Raw genomic sequence first — 19,052 nt, 5'->3', positions numbered from 1 at the left:
CCTTTGCACAAAACTATTAATTTTCTTTTATAGTTTTTCATTTTTTGGTATTGGAAAGTATGTATTTATTTCAGCATACATAGTTAGATCTCCATTGCTATGAAATTGTTTAAGACAACATTTAGATTTGTATGTGACATTATCCACAGTCCACATGAAACAAGGAATACCGAGGAATCCGCCTAGCGCCGCCTAGTCCCCGCCTAGGCGGCCTAGGCGCTAGGCGCTGGTCCGCCGCCCAACTAGCGCCTAGCGAATTTTAGAACATTGCATACATACTCTACATGTAAAAATACCACAGAGTATAGATAACCAAAGTGCAGACTGTATAAGAATTAAATAGATCATCACAAGGGTCAAGCATCTGTATCAAGTAGGAAAACAACAAACGAACACGATATAAGGTAAAACATCCTAAACCATCACATAAAACCATGCACTAAGCTCAATAAAAATCTACATAGAGCCAAGGAAGAAATACCCGCCTTGATACGTAGATCACGTCCTGAAATCCCACGCCAAGATGTTCGTCCCGAATCCAAGTCCTACGATCACATAGTATATTTAGCTAATTACATACGAAGTAAATAACTAAGCAACTTCCCCCACATAATTAGAATAATCCTAATCAAACATGATTAAGGATTAATCCTCCAACTAACCTTAATCATAATACAACCTAATTAGAGTAGGATAATCATGAATCCATCCTACAAAATTCATCCACCCAAATTAATCCAACTAGGATTAACTAAATCCACAAATGAATCCCAAATCCATAACCGATCACAAACTCCAACATCCCATTATTATCCACTACACATCATAAATCAAACATGCATAATCATCCTCATGATACACCTCTAACCACCGAATCTGATAATAAATCCAATTTTATCCAACATCGTATCAATATCTCCCAATTCGATAATCATCCAATCAACCTATCACAAAATCGAATCTCTACCATAAATCCACAACAACCTAACATCATCATCAATAACTAACCCAACCACCACATCTAATAACCCAACCAACAATCAATCCAATAATCCAAAGAATGATCCAAATCCAATACGATAATAAATCCATCCTTAATCCCACTCCTACAACTAAACATAATCCACAACCATCAATTTCTACAATTCTTCTCTACTAATCCAAACATCAAACCCTACATAAATCTAACCCACAACAAATCCAATTATTCTAAGAATAATCATGCAACAAGCCATTATAACACCTCATCTAGCACATACTAAAGAAAACAGTAGAAATACCTCACTGGAAATCACCTACCGTGAGGTTTTGACAAAAATTCAGGAGCTCCCAATCCAATAAACCTCTGCCCGATAGCTCCCAAGGTAGTCCTCAAATGGACCTTCACCACTTCACCGAGACTCCAACAGCTACAAGAAGAGTCAAGAATCAAACCTCTACATCCCAAGTCGGAAATGGAGATTAGATCACTAGAAAAACTAATACGAGCCTTACCTTACCCCAATTTCGGCATCAGGAATCCGTCCACAACAAGGATCAGCAACTGATCAACGTCGGTGAGAAAGGGGAACCAGAATCCAGTGAAGTGGACCTCCCTGATCCAAGCTCCGACAACGAGGAGGCGCTGGACATCCACAAGAGGCAACTAGGGCTCGAATCTCCCCTCCCTTACCGGGCCTAGCCTCGCCATGCCCTAGCCGCTGAGCAACAGCCAATCGGGAGCAAGAAACCACCGAGAAGACGACTTCTCAGTCGGAGATGGCCGGTACCGTTGAGATTCGGCGACGTCTTCCCTCCAACAACGCGTGATGATGAGATCGCGGTGGAAGGAGCCTCTTTGTCGCCGTCAAGTCGTCTGCTCGCGAGAGAGAAATGGGAGAAGTCGGGTCATGTGTGTGCGAGAGAGAAGAAAGCCCCCATGCCACGAAAGGAAAAAGGGAGGAGGAAGGTTCGGCCGGCGGTCGGCGTTGATGCCCGGCGACCGGCGATGAAACGAGACCGAGAGGGAGAAGAGTCGGGGAAGGAAAGGATCGGGCGAAAGGGAAGTTCGGGAGAGAGAATGGGGAAGGAATTATAAACCTAGGTTATTTAAAAAACTTAGGTTAGTTTAATTAAATGCTAAGTTAATTCCTCAATCAATTCCCTAACTTATTTTTGGTATCCCAAACATGCTCTCTCTGTATCCCAAATCCATCCCCTCAGAACGGGTCATACGGACCCCGTTTAATTCCTGAAAAATTCTTAAAAATTCTTAAAAAATCCAATAAAAATTTTCGTCCAATAATAGTTAGTATTATTATTTTTACGGTATCTTACATTTAGGTTGATTGGGTTTAGTTGATTTTGATTAAATTTTGAACAATTTGAACTTATTTGAGCTTATTTGAACTTAGATCCATCTCACCCGATTCTAAATTATCAATTAGGTAATCTTAAGTAATTTTGTGAGATGGTTATCTTTAATTTAGGTTATTTCTAAGGATTAATTTACATTTGAGTTAAACTTATGTTTTCCAATTAGTCAATTAAATATGTCTTTCTATGATTGATTCCCAGGTCAGGGCAAGGCTCTAGGCCTTCTTGGGTATGTGATCATCCACCCCTTCCTAGATAGAATCGCTCAAAGAAATATATATTTAATTTTCTTTTTGAAACTCCTAGATTTAACTAGCAAGTGTAAATTACGCCTAGATCCTTAAGTTATCCTAGTCTAAGCATGTATATTGCAAGGAAAATAAATAAACAAGCATCAATCAGTTCTATCTATTGGTAAAGATGACATTTCTATTGGCTCCCCCTAGATCATAGCCTCGATATGGTCTATCAAGGTAATGGATCTGATCCTTGGGGACCCAATATTGTCCAAGTCTAACTTGATTAACTAAGTTTGACTTGGGGATCCATGCTTGAATTATGTTTCTATTATTTCTATTTACTAACGACAGATATGATTTGTACTTTGTTTTGGTCTTAAATCCAAGTCTAGATTTGTTGTAAATGACTCGCTGTTTTCCAAGAATCAGATTCAGATTCTTGGAACCCAAGGTGAACCGTTCCAACGTGTCCTTGAGTTCTTTAATTTGAGTTTTCAAATTAGAATTTTCTTCCTCAAGTTGTTGGACTTGAGTTGAACTTCCAATTTGAACTGGCTCAATTAAAGAACTTGAGTCAGTCGCTTCCTTAAGGGCTATTACCTCCTTTTGGAGTGACTTAACCCGAACATTGGATTTAGCTAATTTCTTAAGCAAGTAAGGAATTAACTTTCGCAAATCATCTAATTGAGTTTCGGCAAGTAAGGTACTTACAGTGGGGTTTGGTCCTTCGGAAACGAATGCGGATTCGTGGCTTCGCTCGGACTCAGTTTCTGACTCGTTCTCCATTTCGGATTCGAACTCGGACTCTGTGTCGACAATGTTCGCTTGCACTGGTAATGCGAGGAAGCTCATCGGTTCTTCTTCGTCAGTCTCAGATTCATCTGATGACTCAGACCAAGTTGCCTTCAATACCTTTCTTCTTATTTGGATAATCTGGCTTGTAGTGCCCCTTCTAGTTACAACCGTAGCAGGTGACTCCAGTCTTGTCCTCCTTGGTTGTTTGAGTCGCCTTTTTCAATTTGCATATCTTCCACACAAGCTTTACCAGTTCGGAAACAACCTCGTTGTCGTCTTCTGCGTCTGATTCATCTTTGGACTTGAGTTTGGTTTTGCTCCTCGACGTCGGTTCGCGCGTTCTGCTGGTACCTGCAACCAAAGCAACACCTTTCTCGACCGGACGTGAGTTAACCTGTTCGTGTAACTCAAACTCTGCAAATAATTCATCTAACTTAATCGAAGATAAGTCCAAGCACAAGAACCTGAAGGGCACTTGGTCAGACTCTTCATCCTCCGAATCAGAAGTCGAAGAATTCTCAGGATTAGCACTGATAGCCAACCATCTCTTCGAAGATAACTCAAGCTCAGAGATGAGCATGGATGAAGGGGGAGGAACCTCAGAAGAAGAAAGTAGCGATGAAGGGGGAGCATCACCAAATCATATAAGTAAGGTACGTGCTCTAACCCCTACTTAGTCGTTTAAATTTATCAAATCTCTTTCTAAAGATTTGTTTAAATTAGAAAAAGAAAATACTGAATTGAAAATGAAATTAGCAAATGCAATGTCTACTTGAGATGTACGATAATCTAAAATCAGAAAATAAAAAATAAAAAATTGAAGTTGAAAAATTAAAAAATAATACATGTTTAAATAAATTTCCAAAATAAAAAATTAGAATTTATAGAAAATTGAATTGGTACATTAGAAACCATCAGGGTCAACTTAGAAGAGTGCCCAAGAAATATGTACCCCCTAAATTTCTGAATAATCATGTAGGAAGGAACCTCTATTGGGTTCCGAAATATGTGCTAAATTAATTTATTTAATTAAGGCTTTCAGAAGTAAAATTAAATGTTAAAATTTCTTTATGAAACTTTGTCTAAGGAAGTGATTGTTGCTCCAATAACCAAGAAGGTCTAGTGCCTCGCCACGACCTAGAAGCTGAAATATTGAAATAAAATATTTAATTAACTTTTTGAAAAAGCATTAAACTAGAATTAAATAATATTTTAAAAGTTTTTCAAATATTTTTGAAAAATTCTGAAAATTAATTTTGACTTAGAAACTACTTTTAAAAAAAAAATTTAGAAAATTCTAAAATTTTGACTTAAAAATTATTTTGAAAAATTCAAAAAATTCAGTTTATCCAAAAAAAAATTACTTAGAAATTATTTTTGAAAAATAAAAAAAAATCAGTTTACTTAAAAAAAAATTTCTAAAAATTCAGTTTACTTAGAATTTTTTTTTTGGAAAAATTCATCTTGCTTAGAAATTTTTTCTAACTTAAATATTTTTAAATATCATACTCTTACCCCGTTTTTGCTGTGATTAAAGGGGGAGAGATTAGTACAAGTCTAGGAGGAGATAATTTTTTTTCTTAAATTTTTAGTAGTTGCAATTTTATTTATTGTAAATTGATGCTTAACATGTTAGTTTAGTAATTTTCTTTTAAAATTACTTTTTCTCTATTTTTAACCCTAACTTGAACTTGGGTTGATGCACATCAAAAAGGGAGAGATTGTTGAATCCCGTGGTAGTTTTGATGTGATCAACCAAGTTGGTTAGGTCCTGTTTTGTGTTTGATCCCTGTGTCTGAGTGTGCAGGAGCTTAGGAGTGTAGGAAGTCGAGCGGAAGACGCAGCTAGCGAGAAGAACGACACAGGAAAGGAGCCGACGGGCTCGATGAGTCCGAAGGATGAGAGAGCTGCGGAAGAGTACACCGGTGGGCGAGAAGAACGTGCGCGGCGTTCGAGGGACGTTAAGCCGGGGAGGAAGGCTACTCGAGGAAGACCGGAAATTGGGTTCGGGTGAGCCCTATTTCGGTTGGCGAAATCACCCAATCGCATGGAGCTACGGAAGTCAAAGCAAGGCGAAAGATGCTGGAAATAGAGCTTAAGGCGCCTTAAGCCAGTACTGGAGGCACCTCCATCTGCCTTGGAGGCGCCTCAAGCTTGAAGGCGCCTTCAGGCTTGATGAAGGTGCCTTCAACTGGTCAAAAGTGACCGTTTGCGCTGCGGATAAAGTTTTATCCGTCCACTCGATGGAGGCACCTTGGACCCCTGTTGGAGGCGCCTCGGACCCTCGAGATCAGATTTCCATAGGCTATTTAAAGGCCCCTGGAACTAGGAATTCAAGATCAACTGTTCCATCAACTCTGTAATCAATTCCTAGCAATAGTTCTGAACTGTAAGAGTGTAAAAGACTTCTCCGCCTTCAGAGAAGGAGATTCTTCTAGTGCGCGCTTTTTCATCGCCCTGGATTAACAACCTTCTTGATTGTAATCAGGTTAACTCCCGAGTCTCTAGCTTTATTGTTTTAATTGTATTATTATTGCTATTGCGCTTTCGAGTTGAAAAATCCGAGAAGGGTAGTTTTAATTCGTGCAGGCAATTCACCCCTCTCTTGCCCGCCTCCGCTGCACCAACAAATTACGGGGCTTCATTTAGCAATGGCCTTTACATGAAGGGATTAAGCGATCTGCGATACATTTCATATACATTAAAATCGACCCAATAATTAACACCACATGCATCCCAAAGAAGTATATATGAGATAAAGTACAAGTAACATCCATTTGTGTCTCCCCATATAAGTATGATTCTACCTAAATAAAACCCAAATGTTTCCTTATATGTTAAAGAATGTCATATGAACAATACCGAAATTATTAATCAGCAAGCTCCAACTAATCGTTGTCAAACATAAGAACTACAAGTAACATCATTGATAAGACAGTTCACGATCACAAAAAAAGGGAATGGAAACAAGTGTTGTATTGGACGATCATACTCCAGGAATGCAAAAGAGCTAGCGAAACCCTAAACTCACTTAGCACCAACAAGAACCGATCTAAATGGGGATCAAAAGGGCCTTACCTTCATCGTTGTCCTGCGAGAATTTCCACTCCGGCGGCGGCACGGATGACTTTGCTGTTCTTCATCTTCCGATCTGGCTCCCCCTTCTTGTGAGAAGTCTCGCTATAGCTAGCGCGTCATCAGCGATCTGGTCGTTGCCCTGCTGCTTCCTTTCGCCCTACCGAGGCCGAGCCGTGGAAGCTCTTTCCCTTGCAATCGGTCGTTCGTTTTCATAGAGAGAGACATAAACGGTGGCCGAAGTTCCTCCTTTATATGAAACTGAAACCCAACCACATTTTGTTGGGCTCAAATAGTGTGTGTGTGTGTGTGTGTGTGTGTGTGTGTGTGTGTGTGTGTGTGTGTGTGTGTGTGTGTGTGTGTGTGTGTGTGTGTGTGTGTGTGTGTGTGTGTGTGTGTGTGTGTGTGTGTGTGTGTGCACGGCCGCTTGGACCCTCCCACACTATAGCCCAGAGGGTGAATCCGTCGAGGATTGCGGCATGGATTCCGACTGTTGCCGCCTGCCCATCGTTCTCGCCGAACCGAAGCAGCTCACCGCACCTCCTCGCGCGCCCGCCACCCGCCCCGACCGTCGGCCATCTGCCCGCCTCCGGCCGCCTAGACCCACCCACACTATAGGCCAGGGGGTGAACCTGTCGGGGATCGCGGCATGGATCTCGTCCGGAATCCAGCCGCAATCATGCCAGATTGGGTTCCTTCTCAACTCGATTCCAGCCGCGATCCAACACTATCGCGGTCGTGTTGGGCAGGCAACCGGATTCCCGCGCCATAGCATCCGGATTTTGGCGCCATCGCGGCCGGATTCCGGTGCCATCGAGTCCGGATTTCGCGCGACCGCGGCCGGAGGCAGTGGTCAGGCGGCCGACCAGAGGCGATGAGTGCTGACACAATTGGCACATAACAACGAGAACGAGGATGGTAAGAAAAAAAAAAAAAAAAATCAAATTGTGTGGGTCGCGGACAAGTCCGCAAGTTCATGTCCGTATTTTAACAAATTCATGTGTGTGTATATATATATATATCAAAATTTTTAACTAATTTTAAAAATAATTAATTTAATTCTATCAAAAATTTTACTGACTATCAAAATAAATCAAAAAATACTTATAACAACATATTTTCAGCATTCATAATTTATTACAAAAATTTTATCTGTTAATTTATTAAAATTTTAAAAAAATCATTCCTTAATTCTTCCTTGAGACTCGACTGAAATTTATAGTTTGAACTAAAGCATGATATCATCCCACCTAAATTGCTTACGTGGCTTTTGTTCATGAGGTATTTCAACTTATAAATTATATGAATTTTAGTTAGTGTTAAAAGACTTAAATAAGAAAAATATTGGATTATGTCCTTTTTTATTTTTATTCAAATTAAAATAGATTGAATAGTCTCCTGCATTTGTATACAATCCATTTGATTGATTTAAAAAAACACAAAAGAAAAAATGCATAAAGTTTTGCTTTTGATATGCTACGAATCTTTGGCTATGGACTCGTTCAAACTTGACTTAGGATGTCTGAAATTGATTCAGTTGCTCGTGAGCAAATTTGTACAGGCACCATTCATCTCGGGATTTTTTTTTTTTTTTTTATTTTATATTAGGATATATTGTATATATTTAAGTTTAAAAATTTAAAATTTAAAATTCATTTTATAATAAATTTGAACTAATAAAATTTTTCTTTTAAATTTAATTTTTCTCTTGAATTATATGGTTCAAAATTAAAAATTTTAAATGATCAATAACCATATTATATATATTTAGAATTTAAAATTTTAAAATTTAGGAATGGGAATTTAAATTAATAAAAAAATTTCTCTAGGTTCATACTTAAACTAATAAAATTTAAACTAATAATAAATTTAAATGCTCACAAAATATAATATATATTTAAAATATTGTAAGAAATTTTTAATTTTTAAAAATTTTTAAAAAATAAAATCAGAACACCCGACCAAAAGTTCTAAAAAAAAAATTGAATTGACATTATGAAAAAAACAAATAAAAGTTTGTAAAATCCCACAGATATTTTCATGTCTTATCCATCAAGCTCAGGGACTGGTTCATGGTGCAGAATTCGGATCTCCAATCCCACTTTTTTCCTGTCCCACTGATCACCTTAGTTTATCGCCGGCGGCCTCCGGCCACTAGACCAGCCAAAATTATACCTTGGAAGGAAGATGAATCCAGAAGGAACGTCGTTGGCACGATTAGTACCGAAATCCGACCGGATCTGAACATAAACTCAGATCGACAGTAGATGAAAATCTATTCAGATCCGGCCGAATTCCAATGCTGCTGACAGCAATCTCTCTAAGTTCATCTTTCCTAAGATATAATTCTGATAGGACCAACGGCCAGAGGCCGCTGGCAATAAGCTGGAGTGATGAGTGGGGCACTGAGAGCAAAGGATTTTAGAAACAGAGGATTTGATCACTCATTGTGCATTGCCTGCCTTACGGCAACTGTCTTGTGTTTTCGGTTTGCTCATCGTCTTCTTCGGCTTTGCAGCAAGGAAAGCAATCTTTTCTACAGGCATTTGCAGTTATGTCAACACTATCGAATGGTACAAGATCACACCTTTCTGTTGTAAGCAGAAAGATACTTGTGTTACATTCCTGAGCTAGTCGATTAATATACATCACACCCCAACTCCTTCCACGGCTTCATGGCATAGTTAGAACCCGGAATACTTGAAAACTGTCGAAAGCTGCCTCTCTACACTCCTACACTGATTTATATAGATTCTTGGCTGTTTTCTCAACAGTAGAACATTACCCTCTTCACCTTGTCTTTCAAGGCAGGTAGGGGTTTCACAGAGGATCCGTTCGTCTGGTGCATACTTTGCGGTGGACTTTCAGCTACCTCTGGATCCATGTAAAACCGAGCTCGAAAAGCAGCTAGGTGGGCGTAATAGGCAGGCGGCACTGTTGGATTATTAATAGGAGAACTCAGTATCAGACAAGTGCTAAATTGCTAAAGAATTATTCGATATTGGTAAAAACAGGTTTTCCAAGCTGTTTATCCTTATAAAAGATCCTTACCGATAGATACAGACCGGGTGCACCGAGCATACCTACAATGACAAGTCATTTTTCAGCTAAGCATATCAATCACACATTATGAGAGATGAGTTTCCACTATAAGAACTATACGTGTAGCAGAGATTGTTTGTAAGAGTCTGCATTTCATCTGCTGAGAAATTGTTCTCGTCCCATAGAACGTGGTAATGGGCTGGTCGACTAGTACCCTGCCAAATACAGCATCAAACTTGTCAATCAATCATTCCTCCATAAGCATTCACAAACCATGTGACTTGAAAACTTATCGATGGATAGACTACAAGTTCTTGTTATAGGGATTATGCAAAACCAAGAAGGCACACAGCAAATCCACATCTTGTTGACTCCTATAATTTATCTCTGCAAAGAAAACTATAAGGGACTCTAGCTTCGCGTATCCTTCAATTGTAATACAGGTTTAAAAACAACAAAGCTATCCTTTTGTAGTGCCACCAATTTTATGCAAATGCATGAAGAAGTAGAAGCTTTCAAGGTGCCTGACCTGTATTCCAGCATGACTGCATAGGTAGAAGTCAAACTCAGCAGGATGGCAGATCTTGGAATCAACCACAGTACCTGCCGAAATAATCTCTCTTTCGCAATCATGACTCAGAAAAGATGCAAAATTTGTTGTATGCTTGTATTACCTGGTAGGATGTTTCCACTCTTGTCTGTGCTGCTTCTGTCCTTGTGGTTGTTCGTAAATAGCCTCGTATGATGGCGTTTCTGAACCACCACAAACGTCACTGGAGGCTGGTAATTTGGTTCCAAGGATGCACATGCCTGAAAATCATAAATAATTAGCAATAATTTCAGAGAATTTTGCATAAATAAGTACTCTGGATCATGCTAACCTTGCGAATAGCATCTAGTTCGTATAGCAACACTTGATAGAACTGTCCTTCACTAACACCGTCCCTGTATTTTTGGTTGAGGAAAAGATTTAGAACTCTAAAGTGTATTTGATTAAATACAGACTTTTTAATTCAACTAGGAAGATTGACAAGCAGATACCTGTAAAAAATAATCCTTAATGGTTTTTGCCCTGTTGCCTTGCGAAAAGATATGAGAAGTTCCCTGCAAAATAGATGCAATTATATTCACACTGAAGCAGACTGTTTGGATTAACCTAAAAACACCGAAAAAAGCATTTAGATCTGTTTGGCTTCTGTTTTGATTATTAAGTTATTTGAAATTACTGATTCTGAGAAGCTTTAGACAAAACTGTTGGGTTAAATGAACTTGCCAGTTTAGAATTTAGGTCAACATTGAGAATGTGATCAAAGCCATGCAAACCTAATCATGCCTCCCGTAACGATGCCACGTTGAGGATCATGCCATGTCTTGTAAAGATCCTGAATCAGTTCCTGTCGATGAGCCTGAGCACATACTAAGCCAGCATATTTTGTGACTTCGGGCCAGTCTTGAGAGGCAACAACCTGAAATAAGAAAGGAGAAACAGAAATTTGATGAGTGTATTCTACAATGTGCACAAATGATACAAGATTTTAATTTATTACAGCAGCAATCGATGGACTAGAATCTTCTCCTGTCTCAGGGTGTGTTACATCTGCTCCAAATATAATCGTCGGAATATCACTCACTAATGGAATTCTCCAACTTATAGCATCTAGGAGCACGGTATTTCTTCCTCCCATCTACAGAAAGAACATAGATAACATTAGCATAACGTTGAGTATGCAAATAACTTGTAAACTTGATTAAAGCACCTGATAGTCACTACTTCAGGAAGCTTAATGGGGCTTCAAAAGTACCTTGACATTAATTTTGAGTGAGACATTCGCAAGATATTGTTTGCTTATCTTGAACACGTGCTTTGTTAGGCAGCATTGTGAGATCAACCCCAAATCAGTTTCACATATTCGTTTAAGATCACCTGCAGATGAAACTCTGTAAAACATGGTTCCAAAGCTCGATCAAAAGGCGGAGATATGGATGCAAAATTTGAATGCTTACCGTATAAAGAACCGTTATTATCAGGAAGGATGGCTACAAGAAGCTCAAGTTCTTTGCCTTTTAGTTTGTTTGTTGCTGCATTATATACATGTCTTAGGGCCTTCTCCACTTGTTCAGGTCTAGCAGAGTGAATTGGGATAACTGGTTCTCGATTGAATTCCTGAAGAGCCACAATCATTCTAATTATGTCATTGCCCTTGAATATTTGTCAACTAGATCGCAAATGATTGTTGAAAAATGCAGTTACATTATACTAACCATGTTTGAAAAAAGAAAATAAATAAGAAAGCAAAGCCAAAAAATTGTACCATTCCAGAGACTTGGCACATTTGTGCTAGCTCCTGACAGAAACTATGAGCTGTGTTCTCTTGAACACTTCGAGAAAAGTTAATACAAGCCCAATGACTTACTTTACATCCATTGATCACTTTCTGCATCAAAACAGCAAAATTCAACCATCAACATACATGCTCCAGAAGGGTTGTGTAAATTACTTGATTATCTGAGGTGAGCATCCTCCCCAATTATATTCTAATAGACCGAGTTCCATTCGAATCATAGTATACCATAATTCAAAACATAAGTAAACGTAGGCGAGCCTATTAATACTCCAAGGGTTGATAATGCAGTCAGATTAAATAAATGGACCTTATTCATCATGTTCCACTGACCAACTTGAGGTAGACACTCCTTTTCTTTGCCAGTTTCATGGTACTTTAGCTACATAATACAATGGAGTTATTTATCACAAAAAAAGGTGGAGTGAGTTGTAGCTTTTAGATAAAAAAAACTGCAAAAGCAACACTTACCCATGGAGCAGGAAGTACTCGGGCCTCCACTGAGGTTAGCTTGTCACTTATGTTTATTCCAAATTCCTTTGCATAGGGATCATTCCCATAAGCATTTTGGCGAACTGTCTGAGAAAGAACAATACAATACATTGAAATGAACATCAATAAAAAACACTAGCCTAAATAAGAGAGAACATAATTCAAGATACAAAAGTATATTGTAGCTCGGATAAACATGTCAATCGACTTGGCTAACAAATGAGAATACACCAAGGCTTGGACACAAACAACAAATGGCTAGCTGGCACTAAGAATCCAATGGTTGTTGGTTGAACAAGATAGAAAAAAGAACTGCATTTCAACAATTCTACGAACAGTTACTACAATCGTAACTTAAATCTATAGGACTAGACGTATTCCCAGATGAAGAGCCAGTTCATAATAATACACTAACCTTTTGCTATAAACTCGACAAGTATAAAAATGTTTGACTTCTATCAACTTTTATGTTGTTTCGGACATCAATAGCCGCATATTGCAAGAAGTACAGCCAGAATAAACTCAGATGCATGTGTGATCCCTGTTAAAGTGTGAATGATCTATATATGACATTTTATGTACCAAAGTGAGCCACCAGTGAAGAGCCTAATAGTATGCTGCTAAAATAAAATAACCTAGAAGGAAATTGCAGGCAATATGCTATGATCTGTGTTGAAGTGAATGCTATAGCTTTATTACCAATCATTCAATTTTCAACAAATAATCAAGTTAGAAACCATGTTTATCAAAAAGAAACAGATTCAGAAACTTTAGTATCCATTTAATTACCCATCTCTATTTAATTTTACGAGCAAACATTTCCTGTACTGTAAACGCTCAATCAATTCTTTAACAGACGCAATCTTTTAATATAATCCATATAAAATACCTACTTCCTGGGTATCATATACATTTTTGTGTCAAATACATTGAATGGCCAGTAGAAGGACAACAATGGCACTCAAATTGATGGTTAAAACAAACACATACCTGTAAAATATCCATTTCTTGTTCTCTGGGTCTCTGGCATGTAACTTTTAGCAAGGAAGTAATTTGCTTTTCATTCAACCTCTTTGTGTATCTCTGACCCTCTACTATTTTGCAAGCCTACATGCCTCATAATCAGAGACGAAATAACCCGGCAAATTGAACATCATTATTGATGAACCTTACCTCCATTGGTAGATAATTTGCTTTCTTCTGATTTCCTACTTGAAGGCAAGGAAGATGAGCATACTGAATTGTAAACCCATACATCTCTTTGAAATATTCAACCACAGATTTCATAGTCATCTGATCATCAACTGGAAAACTGTTCAAATACCAGTCAATTTTTTTGAAGAAAAATTACTATTTCAGTCATGTAATCAGTTTCTGTATCAAAACTAAACTAGGAGGCTAGAATAACATATATATCGGAAGTGTCTGATTTACTACTTTTTGTCCTACTTGCATCACATTGAACAACTCGCAAGTAGCATTTTGCATAACTTTTGGTGCCATCTGTTGTGTGATGTAGAAAATAATCTTTCTTTTTTTTACTTTATGATTCATGACAAGAGACTGTTTTATGTAATACTTACATGAGTTCCCTTGTAGGTTGTGATGTCAAGCCAGAAACTCGATATTTCCGTCGCACATTTCCTCTGTGTGTGACCTCTACTTTAACCCCTCTCAGAGCTTTCTTGATCTGCAATGCATTGCCAATTATGAATAATGATCTAGAAAAAGCAACTCTAAAATTTTATTGGAAAACATCAAAAATTAAATGGCACTTGGGATACAAAACATAGCCAAAGGATATCAAAATTACATTTGTAAAACATTCCTATTGGTAATTTTGTAGAATATTGATATGAAGGCTTGAAGTCTCAATGATACTAGTTACTTAGACTAGTTCACATAAAATAGCCAAGTCGACTTAGCGAATGAAGAGGAAGGATAAGTAACTAGAAAACAAGAGTAGAAGGGAAGGTACTTAATCGAAGAAAGCAGTTTAAAAAAGAGGGTTGAGGTTAATGGGTATAGATAATTACTTTGCTTATTGAGTTTAATGGGTGAATTAGCAGCAGAAGAGGTGGAAGATGCTTAACCACATAAAATTGAGGTTGCTTGGGAATTGCCAATACCTCTTTCATGCCTATCTCCTAAATTGAGCATTTTTATTGTTTATCAGCTTTCTGGCCTTTGCAATCCAAAGTCAGAATCTTTCTCTGTACCAGTAGTCCTTTACACTAGATTTTCAAATTCTATATACTCATATTTGTGTTTCCATTTTTCGTATTATGCGATAACATTATTTACTATAATTTTTAATGTTTTATTTCACATCAAGTTAAAAAAAGTTGAATCTTATTTTAACCCATAAGAATCTGTGATTAAATTGAGTTAAACAACATTTCACAATGTGTTGATGGATACTTATGTAGATCCAAAAGGCCAAAATGTAAACCTAATTTAATCTAAACCATCTATGGCCTATAGGTTCCGAATAGATGGCAAATGTTCCTCTTCACTTTTAATTAATAATTTCCTCATAAAAAGCCATCCTAAGGAGATAGAAAAGATGACAACCTAATCCCTTCAGAGAGATGGCTCGCAATAAAGGTATGCTTTAATATATTGATTTATCGTTCCTGATCCCCTAGGAGAGATGGCAGGCAATAAAGGTATTCTTTATACTATAGATTTCTCATTCTTCTACTTATATATGTAACGTGATCTTGATAGAAAAAAACAAATCCTACAGTATGTTCTAAGTAAAGAAAAAAAAATTGACATGGACAAGAATTACTCTTTTGCAGAAGCACACCTTTATCCGATCAGCATCTGACAATGGCCTAGATGATACATCTTTGCCTAGGATCTGAGCTAAAAACTCGATCACAGGAAGAGGATCGATGAAAGCGGTGGATGACATATCTGAACAATCATAATTAATGAAAGTCGGAGCTTCATATCACAGTGATCATAGAAACAACAAATACACACCAATATTCAGTGAAAGTCCCATCTGTGTTGGTCTAATGCTTTGGTAGAAGCCACACCATGACTGTAAACCGTCGCCCAGGCGTTGTGGCTTTCTGATATCTGGTGAGTAAAAGCATCTTCCAACCGATATGTATCTAACAGCCAGAATTTTCACAAAGTGTTCAAACAGCAGCTAGAATTTACTAATGGGTGAAGAAAATAGCACCTTTGATTTGATAATTCCCTTAAAACAATATCGAGAACTTGAAGGGCTTCTCTAGGAGCATCAGTCTGCCGCCCAGCGATGAATTGTCTCAAATGGTGAAGGTCAGCTCGAGCAGCAAACTTGATGCTAACTCTATACTCCTTCACTCTTCACCACAAAATCAGTAATTTAGAGCCTCATCCACAGTTTTAGCATGTGAATTAAGAACATGAAAAGAGAGCAAACAGAAATTAAACCTAGACAATCCCGTTCCCTCGTCATCCTCCACAAGATTTACTGCGAACTCCTTGGAGTGGAAAGGCAAACTCCCAGCTGTGTAAAGACTTTTCCTTCCATCATAAGCAGGAAGTCTCATGCCCAACTCAGTCTCCCTATACAACCGTACCATTTCTGCAATGATAGCCCTATTTGTGCTCCGCGAGCTCACTTCCGGCGTGATTATCACCTGCAATTTAGAAGTCGTCATCTGAGAGTCATAGAAAAACAACCCCTTGAAAGCCAAACGCACACTTACATCGTACTGAGTCAAGTCCTTATCGGGCAACTCAGTGAGGAAATGGTTGGCCTTGACAATGCACCGGGTGCCCTCCTGCCCAAACCCCGGACGTCGGCAAAATGCGATACCTTTGCTCGAAACAGGAGGAGAAACGCTCTCATTTGCAGCTTCCTGATCGAGCTTTGCTTGCCGGGGGTCCGTCGGCTTCCCTCTCCCTCTCCTTCGTCGGCGATAGGCGCTCTTGGGCTCCTTTGGCGGGACGACGTCAGCCTTGTGTTGCTTCATGCTGCTCTGAACGGGCTTCTTGGAGAGGATGTGCTTCTCGGCCTTCAGTTGGCTAGACACCTGACGAGTGGGCATGGTGGCGACTGCGGCGAACAGCGACGGCGAATGGAGGAAGAAAGGCCTTTCTCTCTCTACAGCATCTAGCATTGCGCCCCGGAGCGAACCCGCATCTATTTATTCGTCAATCCTCTCTGCGAGCAGACAGAGAACAAGAGCGAAAAGTAAGCAATGTGACAGAACAAGAGCCGTCGCAGCGACAGAGACATGAGATATGGTATAAACAGTAGCACTGAGAAACGTTGAGGTGCTCAATCCGAGCCAGAGTACAGATTAAGGAGAAGCAAGAAGCCATTAGAAAAGCGAAGCAGTAGGAAATAGATACGTGGATAATAACGGTCGCCATGAATCAAACAGACGACCATGCTGACCCACGCCATCTGACCACCTTCTTCTCCATTAAGAAATGCGAGACGGAGAATATCGAGAAGGTAGGGGCGGGGCGCTGATATTATATGACAAAAGAAGGATCAACTAGGAGCAGGCAAGTGGGATCCCGACATGAGAAGATCAGAAAGGGAACAGTGGCGAACAAGGATGGGGAATTGGGGATGGAGGAGGTAGATACGATAATCCTGCAATGGCGTCGTTTTGTGGCGGACTCGGATTTGGGCTACAAAATGGAATGTAGAGGGAAGGACAAACGTCGCGCTTCCCCATGAGCCCAAGGGATAAATCATAGCATTCAGCAGCCGCACAGCCTGCAAGCGACCACGAACCACAGTGTGAGGGGAGAGGAAAGGAATGGTCACTGTAGTCTCCGGAAGCTCGCCCATTAAGGCGCGCCCTGCTGGTGACTGGAGCACGAGGGTCTTGGCCTGCACAGTTCATGGATGGACTGTAGCCGGGAATCATTACAGGCTCGAATTTAATACCGAGTTGGAGGAGCAACCACTGCTTTCCCTGATCATGCTCGATTACTTAGCTTCTTTTGGTCCTATATGCTCAACGGAAAGGGATGGGTTGGCTGCAATGGTCCGTCACTGTGGTCTGTTGCGCGGCCGTCGAAGGTCTTGTCGCGCAATTTCTACAGCGTCGACGTCAGAGTGATGCCGCCCCGCCCAAAAGTGCAAATGGTGTAAGCCCAAATCCAACGAAAAGGTAACGTAAAATAAAGAGAGGAAGAAATTAAAGTAATAGCGGTGAGGACGCCAGCGATGATAATGATGAGGGGCGATGAAGAAGGACGACGACGGGAGGCGCACGAGAGATCCACGCGCACACGCAACAGCGAGTGCTCGCTGTTGGAGGAGGTAGGAGCTCGATGTCACGCTTGCAGCGAGGAGTGGGAAAAAGGACAGTGGCGGAGCAGCGAGAGTGATCATGGACGAGATTTGTTCTTCCTCGTCCTCTGGATTTATGTCGACAGCAACCACCCGCCACCCAAAAAAAAAAAAAAAAAGTGCGTGGGAATTTTTATGCTTTTCCTCCCTGCCATTAAAAGACGAAGAAAGAAGAACGACGACGATGCCTATTTGCTTTCTATTTTGAAGATAGACGAGGCAAAAGAGAGAGAAGAGCTCAGTCGGCTTCAATTCTGCTCATGCTTCGTGCCATCATTGATCACCAAACTTGGGCGATGGTTTGGGCTTCTTCGGTGTTGGCATCTGCCATCCTGTAAAGATGCATGTGCCTCCCTAATAATGAAGACACTACCGCAGAGCATGTACCAGCTATCTACACTCACCAAGAACTAGCAACCAGACCACCATTAACATGCCTGCTCTGTTCCTAAGTCTACCAGAGAAGATGCAGCACACCAGTAGAACACAGAAGACTTACGATATATCTGCCTCTGCGACCAGAAGGAGCTGCCGCTGTTGCTGCTTCTACTCATTCACTGTTGAAGAGATGTGAGGGATCAAGGAAGGAAAAGAGGCTTCTGTTTTTTTTTTAAGTTAAAGGGCATGCGTGCGTGCTCGAATTTTATAATCTCTTCAACCTGGTAGCTGTGATTATAAAAAAGCAGAGCCCATCACATCCGTCGGCCAACTCAACACATGGACGTGGGCTTTAATTGGCGATATGGTCCAGAGGAGGATGGAATGGATGGGGGGCGATAAAGAAAGAGAGAAAGGGAAGCGGCGATTCCGAGGCAGCGAGAGCAGAGAATGTCCGTGGAAAAGAGGGAGGAAGACCATGCGCGAAGGGAAAGAGGAGAGAAAAGGTAGTCAGGAAGAAAGGAGATAGCGATGGTAGCGAGCAGAGCGTAGGAACTGGGCTCTCAAAAGCAGGGCACAGCCCGGCTTCTTCCTTCCGAGGTCGGCGAGGAACTGAAGACGTGTGCTTTTAAATGCAACTTGAACTAATTTTCACTATTATATCTGTTCAGCTCCGAAAATGGAAAGATGACTCGTTAGGAAAATGATTATTGTGTACACTAGTTATAGATCGCGTCTTACTTTATAAAACAAATAATATTAGTGTCGAAATAGGGAAGACGTCTTCAACGTTGATCTTCCGATGTTTAAATTAGTCATCGAAACTGTAGAGGAAAGCGGAACAATAATAACATAAGCGCAAACAGTAAATAACGCGTATTTTCATCAGTGCTTGAATCCTCCTTTATATAGAGTCCTGATAGGTAACATGCACACTCCTTGAGGCGTGGACATATTCTTCCAATGTGTCATATGAAAGAATCTGTCATGAAAGTATTTTGACATCATACCTTAACA

The 19,052-nt window shown here is 39.8% G+C and overlaps 1 protein-coding gene across 2 annotated transcripts; it reads right to left on the bottom strand.

Moving 5' to 3' along the window:
- Positions 1-8,531: 8,531 nt before the first annotated feature.
- LOC121975261 (protein argonaute PNH1-like) lies at positions 8,532-18,613 on the bottom strand. Of its 2 annotated transcripts, XM_042526807.1 has the most exons (23): positions 18,157-18,613; positions 16,051-16,508; positions 15,773-15,981; positions 15,537-15,683; positions 15,332-15,465; positions 15,153-15,262; positions 13,924-14,030; positions 13,514-13,652; positions 13,331-13,447; positions 12,320-12,427; positions 12,159-12,230; positions 11,819-11,941; positions 11,511-11,670; positions 11,309-11,430; positions 11,054-11,191; positions 10,830-10,972; positions 10,548-10,610; positions 10,388-10,451; positions 10,181-10,316; positions 10,036-10,109; positions 9,627-9,721; positions 9,516-9,547; positions 8,532-9,398 (listed from the first exon to the last, which is right to left on the bottom strand). In XM_042526807.1, exons 2-23 carry the CDS (start codon positions 16,462-16,464, stop codon positions 9,232-9,234), a joined length of 2,874 nt encoding a protein of 957 aa, XP_042382741.1. In that variant the 5' UTR covers positions 16,465-16,508; positions 18,157-18,613; the 3' UTR covers positions 8,532-9,231. The 2 variants fall into 2 exon arrangements, with proteins under 2 accessions (XP_042382741.1, XP_042382742.1); XM_042526808.1 differs by lacking the exon at positions 18,157-18,613 and having other exon boundaries at positions 16,051-16,680.
- Positions 18,614-19,052: the final 439 nt, after the last annotated feature.

Source organism: Zingiber officinale, chromosome 4B (genome assembly GCF_018446385.1).
Source record: "Zingiber officinale cultivar Zhangliang chromosome 4B, Zo_v1.1, whole genome shotgun sequence".
Lineage (NCBI taxonomy): Eukaryota > Viridiplantae > Streptophyta > Magnoliopsida > Zingiberales > Zingiberaceae > Zingiber > Zingiber officinale.
This window is presented reverse-complemented; position numbering and strand designations above follow the sequence as displayed.

Bases quoted from the DNA above. Each gene is read 5' to 3' on its own strand.
- LOC121975261 (XM_042526807.1), bottom strand. From the start codon at position 16,464: ATGCTAGATGCTGTAGAGAGAGAAAGGCCTTTCTTCCTCCATTCGCCG. The intron at 13,448-13,513 runs GTAAGGTTCATC...TGAGGCATGTAG, and splicing joins CAAATTATCTACCAATGGAG to GCTTGCAAAATAGTAGAGGG. The intron at 10,973-11,053 runs GTAATAAATTAA...TTCTTATTTCAG, and splicing joins CTAGTCCATCGATTGCTGCT to GTTGTTGCCTCTCAAGACTG.